The 14716-nt window shown below is 54.0% G+C and overlaps 1 protein-coding gene across 2 annotated transcripts in view; it reads left to right on the top strand.

Moving 5' to 3' along the window:
• The window catches only part of Sart3 (spliceosome associated factor 3, U4/U6 recycling protein), a 30966-nt gene extending 16402 nt beyond the window's left edge, over window positions 1-14564 (top strand). The window contains exons 7-19 of one of the 2 annotated variants that reach the window (XM_021222711.2): window positions 1889-2044; window positions 3045-3183; window positions 3674-3781; window positions 4784-4861; window positions 4980-5038; window positions 5940-6049; window positions 8381-8493; window positions 9246-9322; window positions 10431-10593; window positions 11164-11615; window positions 12005-12157; window positions 12468-12658; window positions 13692-14564. In XM_021222711.2, coding sequence (XP_021078370.1) covers window positions 1889-2044; window positions 3045-3183; window positions 3674-3781; window positions 4784-4861; window positions 4980-5038; window positions 5940-6049; window positions 8381-8493; window positions 9246-9322; window positions 10431-10593; window positions 11164-11615; window positions 12005-12157; window positions 12468-12658; window positions 13692-13866 — 1974 coding nt within the window. In that variant the 3' untranslated portion in view covers window positions 13867-14564. The remainder of the gene's footprint in view (window positions 1-1888; window positions 2045-3044; window positions 3184-3673; window positions 3782-4783; window positions 4862-4979; window positions 5039-5939; window positions 6050-8380; window positions 8494-9245; window positions 9323-10430; window positions 10594-11163; window positions 11616-12004; window positions 12158-12467; window positions 12659-13691) is intronic. The other variant, XM_029533692.1, reaches the window with a different exon arrangement.
• Window positions 14565-14716: the final 152 nt, after the last annotated feature.

The following is a 14716-nucleotide window of genomic DNA, read 5'->3' as shown; positions in this document are numbered from 1 at the left end:
TGGCTCTCTGTGGAACCACAGTGACTGAGTGTGTGCCGTGGCTCTCCGTGGAACCACAGTGACTGAGTGTGTGCCGTGGCTCTCTGCCCGCCCACTGCCCTGCTTGCGCTGTGGTTGGTAGAGCTGACAGTTGACCGCTCTTCCCTGATTCTTTCTGAGGGACCTTGGCTTCCTTCAGTTTGTTTCTGTCAGGCGTACACTCAGTTCTGTTAAATGTTTGATTGCTGCTGCATAGCTCTGTGCTCAGTGTGAAGGAGTTCCGTCTCACCTGGGAGACTGTGGCACCCCGGGAGCGCACACACTGTCCTGTCGTGGAAGCTTTAAGCAGACTGGCTCTGGTGAACGTGTAAGCTGTCTCTTTAAAGACTTGTTTTCCGCTGTGCTTGCTGCTGTACAGCGTGTAGCCGGCATTTCACATCACGGGTGGTTTTCATCCACACGCTTGCTCACATCAGGAGTGTTAGTCTTCAGCATCTAGTGGAACAGTGGTGTCTGTGGGTGGGTTTAACGCACGTCTCACTGTGCGCTTATTTTCTTGAATTATCTTGCATTTTGGTTTGCCCCTCTAGGCATGGCTGTCAGCTCTACCTCAGACAGTTGTGGTTGGTCCACGTTGGCAGCCTTTCTGTGAGCTCTCCTTTCTTTGTTCTGTCTCTTCCTGTTGAATCTCAGCTCTGTATCCGGAATCTGGCTTGAAGTTACTGTGTACTGTCTCAGCACCCAGGATTCTCTGGCAGCAAATCTTCCCTGTTTTGTACCCGGCAGGCCCTGTCTTTGTTTTTCTTGTTGACCGCTGTTTTCAGGCTGTAGATTACACTGGTGTGATGTTCTTGACAACAATACACGTGTCTCTTGCGTATTGTCATAGACAGCTCAGCTGTCTGTCATGGATTTGCTTCTTGGGAGGGAATCGGTAGTGTCCGCCTTGAACCTTCCATTGGTTTGATGTCATGTCCTGCCCTGCAGTCTCATCCCTTAGGCGTGCAGGCCGCCCTGTGACAAAGCCCTCTGAGCTTCCTTGGCCATCTGACTGCTTGCAGTGTCTTTCTGAGCACAGCGGGGAGAGAGAGTCAGGATGTGCCCATTGTGAACCCACTCCACCACTTACTAGCTCTGATTCTGGGCAGATGAGGGCTTCCCTGTGTGTCGGTTTCTCTGGCTGTAAGACAAGGACAGTACTGAGACCTGCCTCTTACACATGTTTCAAGGATCCGTTGTGAAGCAGCTGGACACGCTGGCGCACACCTTTAATCCCAGCGCTCCAGAGGCAGAGGTGGGTGGTTCTTTGTGAGTTCGAGGCCAGCCTGGTCTACAGTGAGTTCCAGGACAGCCAGGGCTACACAGAGAAACCCTGTCTCAGATTCTCCCAAAAGTCAGCAGAAGCTTGACCCTGAGTTGTCTTTGCCCTCCTTAGATTCCACCCTCTGTGCTGTTACTGTCTTGTCCTTCAGTGGCACAGCGTCTAGATGACCAGCTCATTGTGATATGGGAAACATGGCTCTAAAGTAGCCTGCTGCTGTGTGCAGGAGCCATGTGCTCTTCTGTCTCTCTCTGTAAATGGTGTGTGGAGTGTGAGAGGAGTGGGTGTCGTCAGGCTGCCTTTCAGTCGTCCCTGTGTGCTCGGGAGGTTGTAGAATAGGCTTTGGGTGCTGGCGACTGAGGCTCCTGGTGCTCCCAGGTCACAGATGGTCCTGTCGTGGGCAGTTCTGAGCAAGACCAGTGCTCCCAGGTCACAGGTCATCCTGTCGTGAGCAGTTCTGAGCAAGAAGACCTGGTGGCTCTCATGGGTTAGCTGATCTTGCCCAGGCTCACTTGTTTGAAGATGTCTTGTGCTGTCTGAAACTGTCAAGCACTTACATTTAACACATGTGACTTCCCTGTGCTACAGCTGCAGGCAGAGGCCCCTCGGCTGGCAGAATACCAGGCTTACATTGACTTCGAGATGAAAATCGGGGATCCTGCCCGTGTTCAGTTGATCTTTGAGCGCGCCCTGGTGGAGAACTGTCTGGTTCCGGACTTATGGATCCGCTACAGTCAGTACCTAGTAAGATAACTGCTCCAGTTGTGTTTCTTTCAAGGTAGAACCTTAACAGGGATGGCAGGAGCGACAGGCGCTAGGGAGCACTTGTCTAACAGATTAGTGTTCCGTGCTATCTTTCCATTATGGAAACATTCTAAACGTGAGAGAGATGGATCAAGGGAAGCCATCTGCACACCACAGCTCTGGCCCCAACAGTGCTCAGTCCGTGGGGTGGGCTCCCTATGGCTTCACTGTATCCTTCCCCGGGTCTCCATCGCTGTTGTTCTTCACTGCTGACCCAGCATGCAGTGAAGGTCCTTCTGTGTGAACGGCCCGGTGAAGTCCATGCCTCAGAGATGCGTCTCTGGGCCGTGTCCGGTGCCTCGGTCCCCTGCCCTGCCCTGCCCGTCTTGTGCTCCCCTGGTGATTTCTTCCTTGAGGAAGCTAGGCCACAGCATTCTTTTATTTATGTTCACGTCTTCATTTCTTTTGAGACAGGCGTTAATACGTAGCCCAAGCTGGCCTCAATGTGTGACTCTCCTGCCTCAGCTTCCTGAGTGCTGAGGTGACAGGTGCACACCTGTGCATGCCACTGTGACGAGAGGCATTTCCAGCTTGCTGTGCTGGGCATGTCTCACTGATGATCATGAGTTGCTTTTCTCCTGGCTAAATCCCTGAAAAGAAGCAGAAGAGGCCGAGGGGCAGCGCCTGGTGGGAGGGTGGGGCGGTGTGATGATGTGGTTATGGCAGACGTATCTGCTTATGGCTTGATCCCACTCAGGGACCAGAGTCAGGGTGCAGGTTGGGCTAGGGCTGGGCTGTAGCTCTGGAGGCTCTCCTCTGTCCCAGGCCTGCCTGCTCAGCAGCGGCTGCCTCCCAAAGTTTCAGAACTTCCCAAAACAGTGCCAGTAGCTGGTATTGAGTAATGGGACCCGTGAGCTCGTGGGGGGCGTTTCCGTTCAAGCTCTGACCCTGAGGAAGCCTCACAGGCTGTCCTCTCTCACTCCGGAATTCTCTGTCATAGGATCGACAGCTGAAAGTAAAGGACTTGGTTTTATCTGTACACAGCCGTGCTGTGCGGAACTGCCCGTGGACAGTTGCCCTGTGGAGTCGGTACCTCCTGGCCATGGAGCGACATGGACTGGACCATCAGATGATTTCCGGTGTGAACGTTTGTGTGGGAGCATGTCTAAGTGATGTTTTCCGAGTGTTCTTCCTGTGCAGCTCGCTGTGGGACTCAGGCTTGCTGGGGTGGCAGGCACGAGCCACCGCGCTGCAGCTCTAAGCCTTCTGTGTCCTCTGAGTAGCAGAGCTGTGGCAGTGTCGAGCCGGCACCTCAGGCCTGCCTTGGAGCAGCAGAGGCTCTGTGGCCTGCAGACTGTGTCTGTCTGGTTTCCTAGGCTCAGCCTTTGATACTCATGACTTTTGTGAAGTCACGGTCTGTCCTCCTTGCTCAGCTGGGCCTGTGGGAGAGGCCTTTGTAGGCCACAGCACCCCTTTCCTTCCTTGGTGTGTGGTGCTGGGAGTCTGTGGCCTTGTGTATTTATAAATGCATAATTGTATAAGTGCGTAAGTCATGTGTTTACTGAGTTTTGACGACTTTCTTTGTTTTTGAAGTGTCGGTAGTGAAAGTTGTTTCTTTCTGCATTGCAGCAACCTTCGAGAACGCTCTGAGTGCCGGCTTCATCCAGGCCACTGACTATGTGGAGATCTGGCAGGTGTACCTCGACTACCTGAGGAGAAGGGTTGACTTCAGACAGGGTACAGTTGCTCAGACTGGAGCGAGTGTGTGTGTGTTTGTGTGTGTGTGCGTGCGCATGTATCTGTGTGAGCCAGAGATGAGCCTCGGGTGGTGTTCACTGAGTTCTGAGACAGGGCCTTTGATTGGCTGACCCTGAGCTTCAGCTTGGCTGGCCTGGCAGTGAGCACCAGGGATGCCCTTGTCCCCAGCTCCCCGCTGGCTCTTTACCTGGGATCTGGTCCCCGTGCTGGCATGCAAGCACTTTATGACTGCTGTGCTTTTCCTTAGCATGTCTTCTGGAGCTACGTTCCTGCTCTTTGGGCTTTGGCTATTCCCGGCTGCCGCCGGGGCCTTACCCTTCATTTTTTGTGTCTGACCTTCCTTAAGTCCTGTCTTAGTGTCTTTTCTGTTGCTATGGTAAATACTCTGACAAGAGCGGGGAGAAGGGTTAGAGTCTCTCAGTTGAAGGCACAGTCCCCCAAATTGGAGAATTGTGGCATCAAGGTTAGAGCAGCCATCACAGGGCACTTGTGGTGAGAAGGGGAGAACCATAGGAACCTGAGAACCCGGTGGATAGGCCTCCCTGCCTCCATCAACATAACAGATCATCCCTCACAGGCGCCTGTCGCCTGCTGATTCTAGATTCTGTGGGGTTCACGTCGACTCTCAGAAACCCCAAATCTTTTTTATAGTAGGACTGGCCTCTTCTTTTAGTCTGCAGGATCCCTCTCCATACCAAAGGTCAGCTAGGAAAACCCTGGGTCACACGCTGCTCCATACAGTCCCTGTGCCATCCCCCGCCCCTGGGTCACACGCTGCTCCATACAGCCCCTGTGCCACCTGCCTGTCTCTGCTGGCCAGTGCCTGTGCGTCTCAGTGCCACCATGCCTTTCTGATGTTTATTATTGTGAGAGGATGTGTGACAGGGTTCCGTGTCCATAGTAGGCCTCCATGGTTCTGGTATGAAGTTTAAAATGCTGGCTTTGGTGGCTTTACAAAGTAGTGCTCACCTTTTCCAACAGACTCTAGCAAGGAGCTGGAAGAGCTGCGGTCCATGTTCACGCGGGCTCTGGAGTATCTGCAGCAGGAGGTTGAGGAGCGTAAGTGACCCTGCCTGCTGTCCTCCCGGCAGCCTTGCCTGTTGTTGCTTTTGAGCCCCTCTTCCCCGCCAGGCACTTGCTTCACGGTCATCCTGATTGTCCCATTCCCTTTTGGAAGGTTTCAGCGAGAGTGGGGATCCGAGCTGCCTGATCATGCAGAGCTGGGCTCGGGTCGAGGTGAGCGTCTTCAGACTTGTGCCATCCTCCCTCCTTGCCTCCCTCCCTCAAAGGCTGGGGCAGCATCCGTGAAGACTGGGGCAGGATCTGCGCTATGCTCTAGGGCCCGGAGGATTTTCCCAGCCAGAGCAGTGTAGCAACGGTGCCTGGCTGCTGGCTGCTGACCATTCACCTCCTTAGCCCTCCCTCACTGCTGCCTGAGGGCTGCTGAGGGTGTGCTGCTGCTGTGAGTGAGTGCGCCCATCTCTGTGTGCTCAACTCTAACCTTGTCCAGCAGATGGACTGTTTGAGTGATAGCGGGCACAGTTGATGTGATGATTCCTAAGCGAATGAGCCATGGAGCCGTCTTCCCCAGCTGATAGAGTTCCAGAGTTCCAGTCCTGGTCCATGAGGGAGTTGGGTCAATGAAACTAAGCTTTGTGTTCAGTCTGGATGAGATTCCTGTTGAATTGGGAAGGATAAGGAAACAGGTTTTGTGTGTGTGTGTGTGTGTGCGCGCGTGCGCGCGTGCACACTTAGATCACATGACCACTGCATCAGCATCTTCCTCTGGCACGCTCCCCGGGGGAAGAGTCATGCTCAGGTTTGCTGGACATGAAGGGACAATAAGTGGGTACTTAGAACTGCCGGGTGCTGAAGACCCCTGGCGCGTGTCTGCAGGAGCTGTAGGCAAACCTCTTCCTCGCTGTGCTGCGGGTTCTGCCTGAGCTGCACCTCCGCGTGCAGACCCTTGGAGGCTGCTGCAGATAGGTGGCTGAGCCTTAGTGCTAGAGGGAGGCCTGGGGCCTTCGGGGATCAGTGTGACAGTCATGGGCAAGAAGGAGCTTGTAGACATGCCTGAGCGGGTATTGCTGTGAGGGGGTTCACGGGTGTCCTGGCTGACCTAGTTAATGTGCTTTAGGCTCGGCTGTGCAATAACATGCAGAGAGCCCGAGAGCTCTGGGACAGCATCATGACCAGAGGGAATGCCAAGTACGCCCACATGTGGCTGGAGTATTACAACCTGGAACGGTGAGTGAGCCAGGGTGGGCGGTGTCCGTATCCAGCCTTGGCTGAGGTGACTTGAGCCTGCTCCTTGCGGTGGGCACCTTCCTCCCTCTTTCCTTAGCATGTTCTGTGGCTGCCAAGTCTCCAGACCAATGTTCTCTGTGTGCGTGGAGGGGGGGTGTGGGGGGCGGAGAAGGGAGGCGCCTATAGCCATGATTCTACATTGTTTCTGTGTTTGAGTCTTGGGCGTGCCTGATTGGACTGGGGTGTAGGTCAGTGTTTATTATGTACAGGGAGCATAAAGCACTGCAAGAGAAAAGAGGCGTCAGATCAGCCGGGAGCCTCTGGCTGGACTTGTCACTCCAGGGTTTAAGGCGGGCTCCGCACGGTATGTTCACACGGTGTCTGGACTATGACCCTCTGAACTGTTGCTGTTCCCCCCTCCCTCCCTCCCTCCCTCCCTCCCTCGCTCCCAAGTTTGAGGCTCTGTGTAGCCCAGGCTAGCTCATGGGGACTCACCTGCTCAGCCTTCCAAGTGCATCTCAAGGTGACAGCGTGAGCTCGCACAGCGGCTGTTTGATTCCGTGCGTGAGCTCGCACAGCGGCTGTTTGATTCCGTGCGTGAGCTCGCACAGCGGCTGTTTGATTCCGTGCATATTGAAAGTCCACCATGTTTCTAATACTGTTTCCTTTTTAAAAAAGGTTGTTTTCCCGTTTTTTTGTTTTTTTTTTTAAAATGTGTGCCCAAATTAAAGTAGGTAAAGTGCATCCAAAGGTGTGGTGGACAGGGAGTGTCTCAGTGCCCTGCGGGTCAGGCTTCTCCAGCCACTCACATCATCACGGTTTATGTGGGAGGCCAGTTTTACTGTACCTGCAAATAAAACTTATTTTAAAGATGACAAGGTATGCATTTAACATAAATACACGTTCTTTTTAAAAAAGATTTATTTATTTCATGTATGTGAGTATACTATCACTGTCTTCAGACACACCAGAAGAGTGCATTGGATCCCATTACAGATGGTTGTGAGCCACTGTGTGGTTACTAGGGATTGAACTTGGGACCTCTGGAAGAGCAGTCAGTGCTCTTAATCACTGAGCCATCTCTCCAACCCAAGAAAAAGAAATTTTCATACTTTTCAAACTCCACATAATTTTGTGGCACAGTCTGGTATTTAAAAACCAAACAAAAACCATAAAACATTTATTTTTTTCTTTTTTTTGAGACAGGGTCTTACTATGTAGCCAGGCTAACCTCAAACCCACAGAGAGCTGCCTGCCTCTTTCTTCCGGTTACTGGGATCAAAGGCATGCACTGTCTCACCTGGTTTAATACCTTTTTTACAATTTTATTTTCTGTGAGTGGGTGTTTGCACGAATGTCTGTCCGTGTGTTACATAGGTGCCTGGCGTTGACAGAGGGAGGCCCTGGAACTGGAGTCACAGGTGGTTGTGAGCCACCATGCGTGTGCCGTGTTCTTACCTGTGTCCCCTGCAAGAGCAGCTGGTGTTGTTAACTGCTGAGCCATCTTTCCAACCCGAGTCTTAGGTTTGGGAAATGTATTCATGTAGTGTCAGACAGCTAACTCTCTGGCGTCTCATGTCTGTCTGCTTCCCTCTGCTGTGCTGCAGTTCTCATTGCTGGCAGAAAGAAGCTGGCCTGTGCTCAGGTGGGTAGGGACAGCAGAGCTCAGTAGGGCCAGCTGGAGTGTCAGGAACCCTGTCTGCGAGCTTTTATGGTTTGCAGTAGTAGTGTCTGTCTGTCTGTCTTTCTGCCCCTTGACTCGATAGATCTTTGGCCTGATGTCCTGCCATGTGCACCTTCTCTAGGAAGTGCCATCCTTGCGTGGGCACGGGAGCACCAGTGTACTTCCATGTTATGCATAGCTTCTCACTGGTAGGCTCCGCTGCTTTCCCACCAATCATGCAAGCGCTAGCACTGCGGCAAAACCTCGGGTCATTGGGGGCTCCACTAAGACTCCTGAGGCCTTGGGTGTGCGGATCGACGGTCTGAGTGTGCTAGTACACACACGCATGCACACACACGCACACATGCACACACAGGCCAGTGTGATCAGTATTCTGTGACTCGGTAGAGTAAAAGCTGACTCAGCATGAAGTTAAAGCATTTGGAGTCATGGGATCGCAGAGCCCTCAGGTGGACTGCAGGGGACTTGGTCCAGGCACAGTCAGGAGCTGCCTTGTTCTCTCCCATGTGCACAGAAGGCCTGGCTCCTGGCCCCTGTGTGGTCAAGAGAAAGCGTGTGGAAGGGTCTCCCGCTGCACCTCAGCAGGCAGCCTGCCTGAGGCCTTTGCCATGTGCCGTGATGGCAGCTCTTGTTGTTTTCTGCTCTAGGGCACACGGTGACACACAACACTGTCGGAAGGCTCTGCACCGAGCTGTCCAGTGCACGAGTGACTACCCTGAGCACGTCTGTGAGGTGTTGCTCACCATGGAGAGGACAGAAGGTGGGGCCTGGCCTTTGCTTTTGGCTTGGAGTGTGGTCCTTTGGTCCGTGGTCTCTGGTGGAAATGTCTGTCTATGAGGACAGATGGATTGCCTGTGGGAGGGAGTCCTCTTGCAGCAGTGCTCAGTCTGCAGCACAGGAAGGTGACCCTCAGTGACAGGCTTGTTCCATGTCCTTGGGCCACACACTCCACCACAGCTAAATGGGACTGGGAACAGATCCCCCTTGGGCAGCGGGAGCCTGCGTGAGCACTGCCACTCTCTCAGGGTCTGCACCACAAACACGCTTGGAGAGTACAGAGAGGCAGAATGCATGGCCGTCCATCCTTTGTTGGTCCTAAGCCATAGCAATAGAGCTTTGGGAGACAGCATGGGCTTCCCTCTCCTGGGACCTGTCTGGATTAGGGTGAGACTGAGACTGGCAGGTCAGACAGAGGACAGAGTTGCCAGCACACTGGAGTGGCTCCCCTGGCTCTCAAGGTCGCGTGTACTTTGCATTGGCATGGTTTTATTGTCTTTACCATCAAGAGCCTATAAAGTCAGATTTTTGTTTTTAAGTCTGTCTTTGGAAGGAGAAGAACACATAGCGGGAACCCAGAAGGACGTTGGAATTGCAGACTTTGCAGATGGCATGCGTTGTCTTAAAGCAAGAGCCGCTGCAGTTGTTGTGAAGTGCTCTGGAGCAGTGGGGTCAGGGAACACTGCCGCAGCCTAGGAGTGGGTGTGTCAGAGCTCTGCTTTTCTGTCTCTCTAGGGACCTTAGAAGATTGGGATCTAGCCATTCAGAAGACGGAGACGCGCTTGGCTCGTGTGAACGAGCAGAGAATGAAGGTGACAGCGATGCTTCCCGAGGGTTGGGAAGTGCACTGCTCTGCCCCTTGGCTTGCTTTGGGTCTTTTGCCTGCGTGGATGTCTGCACCGTGTGTGGGCAGTGCTACAGTGGCCAGAAGAGGGCATCAGATCCTGGGACTGGAGTGTCAAGACAGTTGTGAGCTGCCATATGGGTGCTGGGAATTGAACTGGGTCCCTGAAGAGCAGCGGGTGCTTGTAACCACTGAGCATCCCCCAGCCCCTCCCTAAGATGCTAGTTAAAAAGCGGGTGGGTCAAGGTTGCCATTTGTAGCTTCACTTAAAGCTTTGGACTCCATAGGAGTTGAGCACATTAGATCACACAGAAGCCTCAGAGGGCTCCCAGAGCCTCTCTCCTGGAAGCTGTTGGCAATTCTAGTGGGAGGGGCCTTCAGCCTCCATCCAGTGTGTAGCCTAGGGTAGGCTGCCTCGCCACTGGATGGACGCTGGCCACACCGGTGGTACCAGTAGGACTCAGTGGGAAGACAGACAGACAGACAGACAGAGTCAGTGCAGTTGAGGGAGATGTGGGGCTGGGATCCAAGAGTACTGGAGGGGAGACTGGGGGATTTGATCAAGAGTCAAGTATGTAAAGGAGCCATGATAGGCCCTGAGTGGAACATGAACATCTCTTGCTTGCTTACACTGGCCAGCTGGCCGGGGGTTTTCTGGTTAACTGAGGTGGGAAGACCCACCCTAAATGTGCTTGGTGCTGTTTCTCAGCTAGGGTCTGAAATGAAATTAAAAAGTGTGGGTGGAGCACAGCCCGCAGACATTCCTTCCTTCCTTCTCTGTCTGTGGAGCACTGGCTCTTTCAGGTCCAGTTCTCAGCCCCACTATAGACTCAGTGGCTGCAGTGTGAGCTCAGGCTAACCCGTTCTCCCTGGGGCTTTTGCCGGCATTGTGCCTCTTTTAGGACTGCCTGCTTCCTCTTTTTCCTGGAATGAGTATGGTGTGTATTGAGAGAATATGAATTGCGTGTCCTCCTTGCTGTGTTTGTATGATTGTGTAGTTTATGAGAGTTCCCACTTTACAAGCGAGCCAGCCAGCAGGACACAGCCTCCAGAGCGCCCTGTCCTCTCATTCCTAGGCCGCAGAGAAGGAAGCAGCTCTTGTGCAGCAGGAAGAAGAAAAGGCTGAGCAGCGGAAGAAGGTGCGGGCGGAGAAGAAAGCCCTGAAGAAGAAGACTCGAGGTGCCAGCAAGCGCAGGGCAGATGAGGACGAGGAGAACGAGTGGGGCGAAGAGGAGGAAGGTACCATCACACTGGGCGGGGCTGCGCGCACAACCCATACATAGAGCCTCTTAACTCTGCGAGAGTGGCTGTGTTTCCTCGGGGAGCACTTGCACTGTCCCGGCTCAGTCAAGATTCATAGCACTGACGTCATCTGCCGTTTCTCTCAGTAGTGACTTCACTAAAGACCCTGCTAAAGACCCAGTTGAAAATTTATGTTCTGTGTCCGAGCCCTGTGTCGCTTCTCCCTGAGGCAGTGGTGGAGGCCATCCAAGCCCAGCCCATGTCCTATGGCAGGATGCAGGAGAAGTGACCTGTGGGCTCAGAACCGCTTCCCAGCTCCGTTCTTCAGGGCTGACTGGGGGTGAGGGGGGGGGCTCTGCATTCTGCTGCCGGGTGTGGGGACCTGACTCTGCAGGGATGACTGACAGTGGGTGTTACGTTCTTGGTTTCACCTTTGCTGGAGTGTAAAGTGAGCCCACACTGAATTGAGCGTGGAGACGGTGCAGTTTGTCTGTGGTGGGGCAGGCCCCATGCTGAAGGAGTGTAGACCTGGCTAACTGCCTCTGCTTGTCTTTTGAATGCCTGCAGAGCAGCCTTCCAAACGCAGAAGGACGGAGAATAGTTTGGCCTCTGGAGCGGCTTCGGCTATGAAGGAAGAAACAGAGCTCTCTGGGAAATGCTTAACAATAGATGTTGGTCCTCCTTCCAAGCAGAAAGAGAAGGCAGCTTCCCTTAAGCGGGACTTGCCCAAGGTGGCTCACGACAGCAGTAAGGACAGTGTCACCGTGTTTGTCAGCAACCTGCCCTACAGCATAGAAGAGCCAGAGGTGAAGCTCAGGCCGCTCTTTGAGGCCTGTGGGGAGGTGGTCCAGATCAGGCCAATCTTCAGCAACCGTGGGGACTTCCGGGGCTACTGCTATGTGGAGTTTAAAGAGGAGACGTCAGCCCGGCAGGCCCTGGAGCTGGACAGGAAGAGTGTGGAAGGCAGGCCGATGTTTGTGTCCCCCTGTGTGGATAAGAGCAAGAACCCCGATTTTAAGGTAGGCTTTTTAAAGATGGGGTCTTCGGGGTGGGCTGCCCGATAGGCATTGCTCAGCGCCTGGAGCCCACGAGGACCATTTGCTGACAGTGGCAAGGCTCGCGAGGAGCTCAGGCTGTCCTCATGGCTTGGTCGCTCTGAGCTGCCGCCTCTTGATTGGTGGTGGCCGTAGTTATCGTTTGGGAAGATGGCTGCTTTCCTTGGGGTGCTTAAGAGGGTGGCAAGAGTGGCCCCTCACCTGTGTTTAGTGAATGCTTTTACAGAGGTGGGGTGCCCAGGCGATTTTGTCCTGTGAGTCTCTTGAGACCAGAATGGCTTAGCTATGCCTGCGCAGGACATACACATGCTTGGGCGTGCCTGCCTGAGCCACTGGCTTTGCTGTGTCTGCAGGTGTTCAGATACAGCACCACCCTGGAGAAACACAAGCTCTTCATCTCGGGCCTGCCCTTTTCCTGCACCAAAGAGGAACTTGAGGACATTTGTAAGGCTCACGGCACCGTCAAGGACCTCAGGCTGGTCACTAACAGGGCTGGCAAGCCGAAGGTGAGTGGGGACGGCAGGCTCGGGTCTATCGGGAGTTCGACGCGCCTTTCAAACTCTGATTCTTCACACTGGCGAGAGGGCGAGCGATGGACGGGGCCGTGTGTCTGCTCGGGCCTCCTCCTCCCCTGCTGTGTTTGCTGGGCACAGTTTCTTTCCCTGGGGCGAGCACTGTGTGAGGCTTTTCAGATTTCAGTCAGTGACAGCCAGGCAGGGGTTAGTCGAGGGGTAAGTCTGTAGCCAGGACGCAGCATTTGGGGGTCAGTGCTGATGTGTGCCTCTCACCTGACCGGGCTGTGCTCTGTGTTTTTAGGGCCTGGCATATGTGGAGTATGAAAACGAGTCCCAGGCGTCCCAGGCAGTGATGAAGATGGACGGCATGGCCATCAGAGAGAATGTCATCAAGGTGGCAATCAGCAATCCGCCTCAGCGGAAAGTTCCAGAGAAGCCAGAAGTGAGGACAGCACCAGGGGCCCCCATGGTCCCCCGGCAGATGTATGGGGCGTAAGTGTCTGCTGCTGTCTGCAGATTTGTCCTGGCCGTTGCTGAGGCTCAGAGTCAGGTCTGGAGGGGTAGGTGAGTTAGGTCAGAAAAGCCAGGACCTGCAGCTCTGAATGTGGCCATAGATGTGCAGAGCAGGTCTCCCAGGGCCTTGTGAGCGTGAGGCAAGTGTCAGGTGTCTGGTCCTAGAGATAGAGACCATGGGGAAGAAAGGTTTATTAGCTACCTCTTAACACAGTCTGAGGAAGGTGAGGCAGGAACCCGGGGGTAGGAGCCGAGGCAGAGGCCACGGAGGAGCCACTCAGTGCTTTCTCACCTTGCTTTGCCCAGCGTGCTTTCTTAGAATATTTTGTTATTTATATTATGTGTTATCTTGCCTGCACGAGTGTCTGTGGATCACGTGTGCAGTGCCCACAGAGTCCAAAAGAGGGCATCAGGGCACACCGGTCGGGCGTGCAGCCCAGGTCTGACGGGGTGGAGGCCTTTTCTCCATTGAGGCTCCCTCTGCCCAGATGGTTCTAGCCTGTCAGGTTAACAAACCCAGGCGGCACTGCTGCACTTTGAGCTTTGGACATTTTGAAACAGGGTCTCCGCCTCCTACAGAGCCGGGGTCACAAGCCTGGTGAGCCTGAGGCAGTGTGTGTTATGGTGGCTTCTGTGCCTAAGACCTGCTTGGTCCCAAGTCTGCAGGGCAGCTGCCATCCCATAAGCTGTGCTGCCCTGCTCACTGATGACGGAACTCGAGCCGGGAGAGATGGTGGCTGTTTTTGTCACCTCCATGACGTGGCGTAGGGATGCTCATTGTCAAAACTATAGAGGAGGTGGCTTATTCACGTGCCGCTCACCTCCTAGCGGGAATCACGTGCCCCGTGGTTCCCATGCTCGCTTTTCTTGGTGCAAGGCTAGAACTCAGCTGTGTATGCTGGGCCAGCAGCAGTTGTCACAGTTTCTGACTTGGTCTCATAATCCCAACATCTCAGTCCGGCTGGGGCCATGAGACCGTGCTGCCAAATGGTCATTGTGTTTGCTCTTCTAGGCGCGGGAAGGGACGGACCCAGCTCTCTCTCCTTCCTCGAGCTCTGCAGCGCCAGGGCGCTGCTCCTCAGGCTGAGAACGGCCCAGCTCCGGGGCCAGCGGTCACCGCGGCTGTGGCCACCGAGGCTCCTAAGATGTCCAATGCCGATTTTGCAAAGTTGCTTCTGAGAAAGTGAGCAGGACTCTGAGATGGAGATGCCTTACCTGTCCTTCACCCTGGCTGGGCTGGCCGCCGTGGCCCTAGAGACAGAAGGGCTGGTCACTTGCCTGCGGCTCCCGCCTGTGCTTCCCCCAGATTCTCCTCTGGTGTAGACAGGAAGGGAGAGCCTACGTTGAACATGGCGGTGAGGAGTGTTCCCTCACATTGAGGGCAGAGGCTGACCGCTCTGCGGGCTGTCCCGAGGTACGTTAGTGTCCTAGCAAGGAGGGACTCGGCTTTCGAGGCCCACTAGTCCTGATGCTTTCACCGTCTCTGGCCCTTTTTCTACGAACCCCCTCTCCGGCCCCGCACAGCACGTGTGCCCATCACTCTGTAGGTGTGAAAGATGGAATGGGAGAGCTTGTCACTCATCAGAACGGCCTGTCGAGAAGTGCGGGACGTCACACAAGACACGCTTGATGGGTTTTTGTCCAAAGAGGCTATGAGTTTTTCTATTATGTATTTCTAATTGACACTGTTTTATGTTCCCTAAAAGTGGAATGTCTGCGACCTTTGTTCATAGGAATTGTGTGCCAGCCACTCTGGACCACTTTCTTTGCCTGATGACTGGGGCCCTAAGCCCTCTGTTCAGACGGTCATGTCAAAATGCCATGTCTAGTGCAAAGCTGAGTTTCCCCATTGAGTTTTGTTTATTAAACTGAAGTTCTTATAGAAGCCTTGTGCACTGCAGCTGGATGTGTGTTCATTACGGCGTGTGCGCGTATGTGTGTGTGTGTCGCATGGTGCACCTGCTTTTCCTCAGCTGTGTGTTAACAACTTGTGCAAGTCATTCCTGTGTCACTGATTATGATTCTGCAGTGACAGCC

The sequence above is a fragment of the Mus pahari genome, chromosome 23 (assembly GCF_900095145.1).
Source record: "Mus pahari chromosome 23, PAHARI_EIJ_v1.1, whole genome shotgun sequence".
NCBI classification, from domain to species: domain Eukaryota; kingdom Metazoa; phylum Chordata; class Mammalia; order Rodentia; family Muridae; genus Mus; species Mus pahari.
The sequence above is the reverse complement of the archived record's forward strand: the minus strand, read 5'-3'. Positions and strand labels throughout refer to the sequence as shown.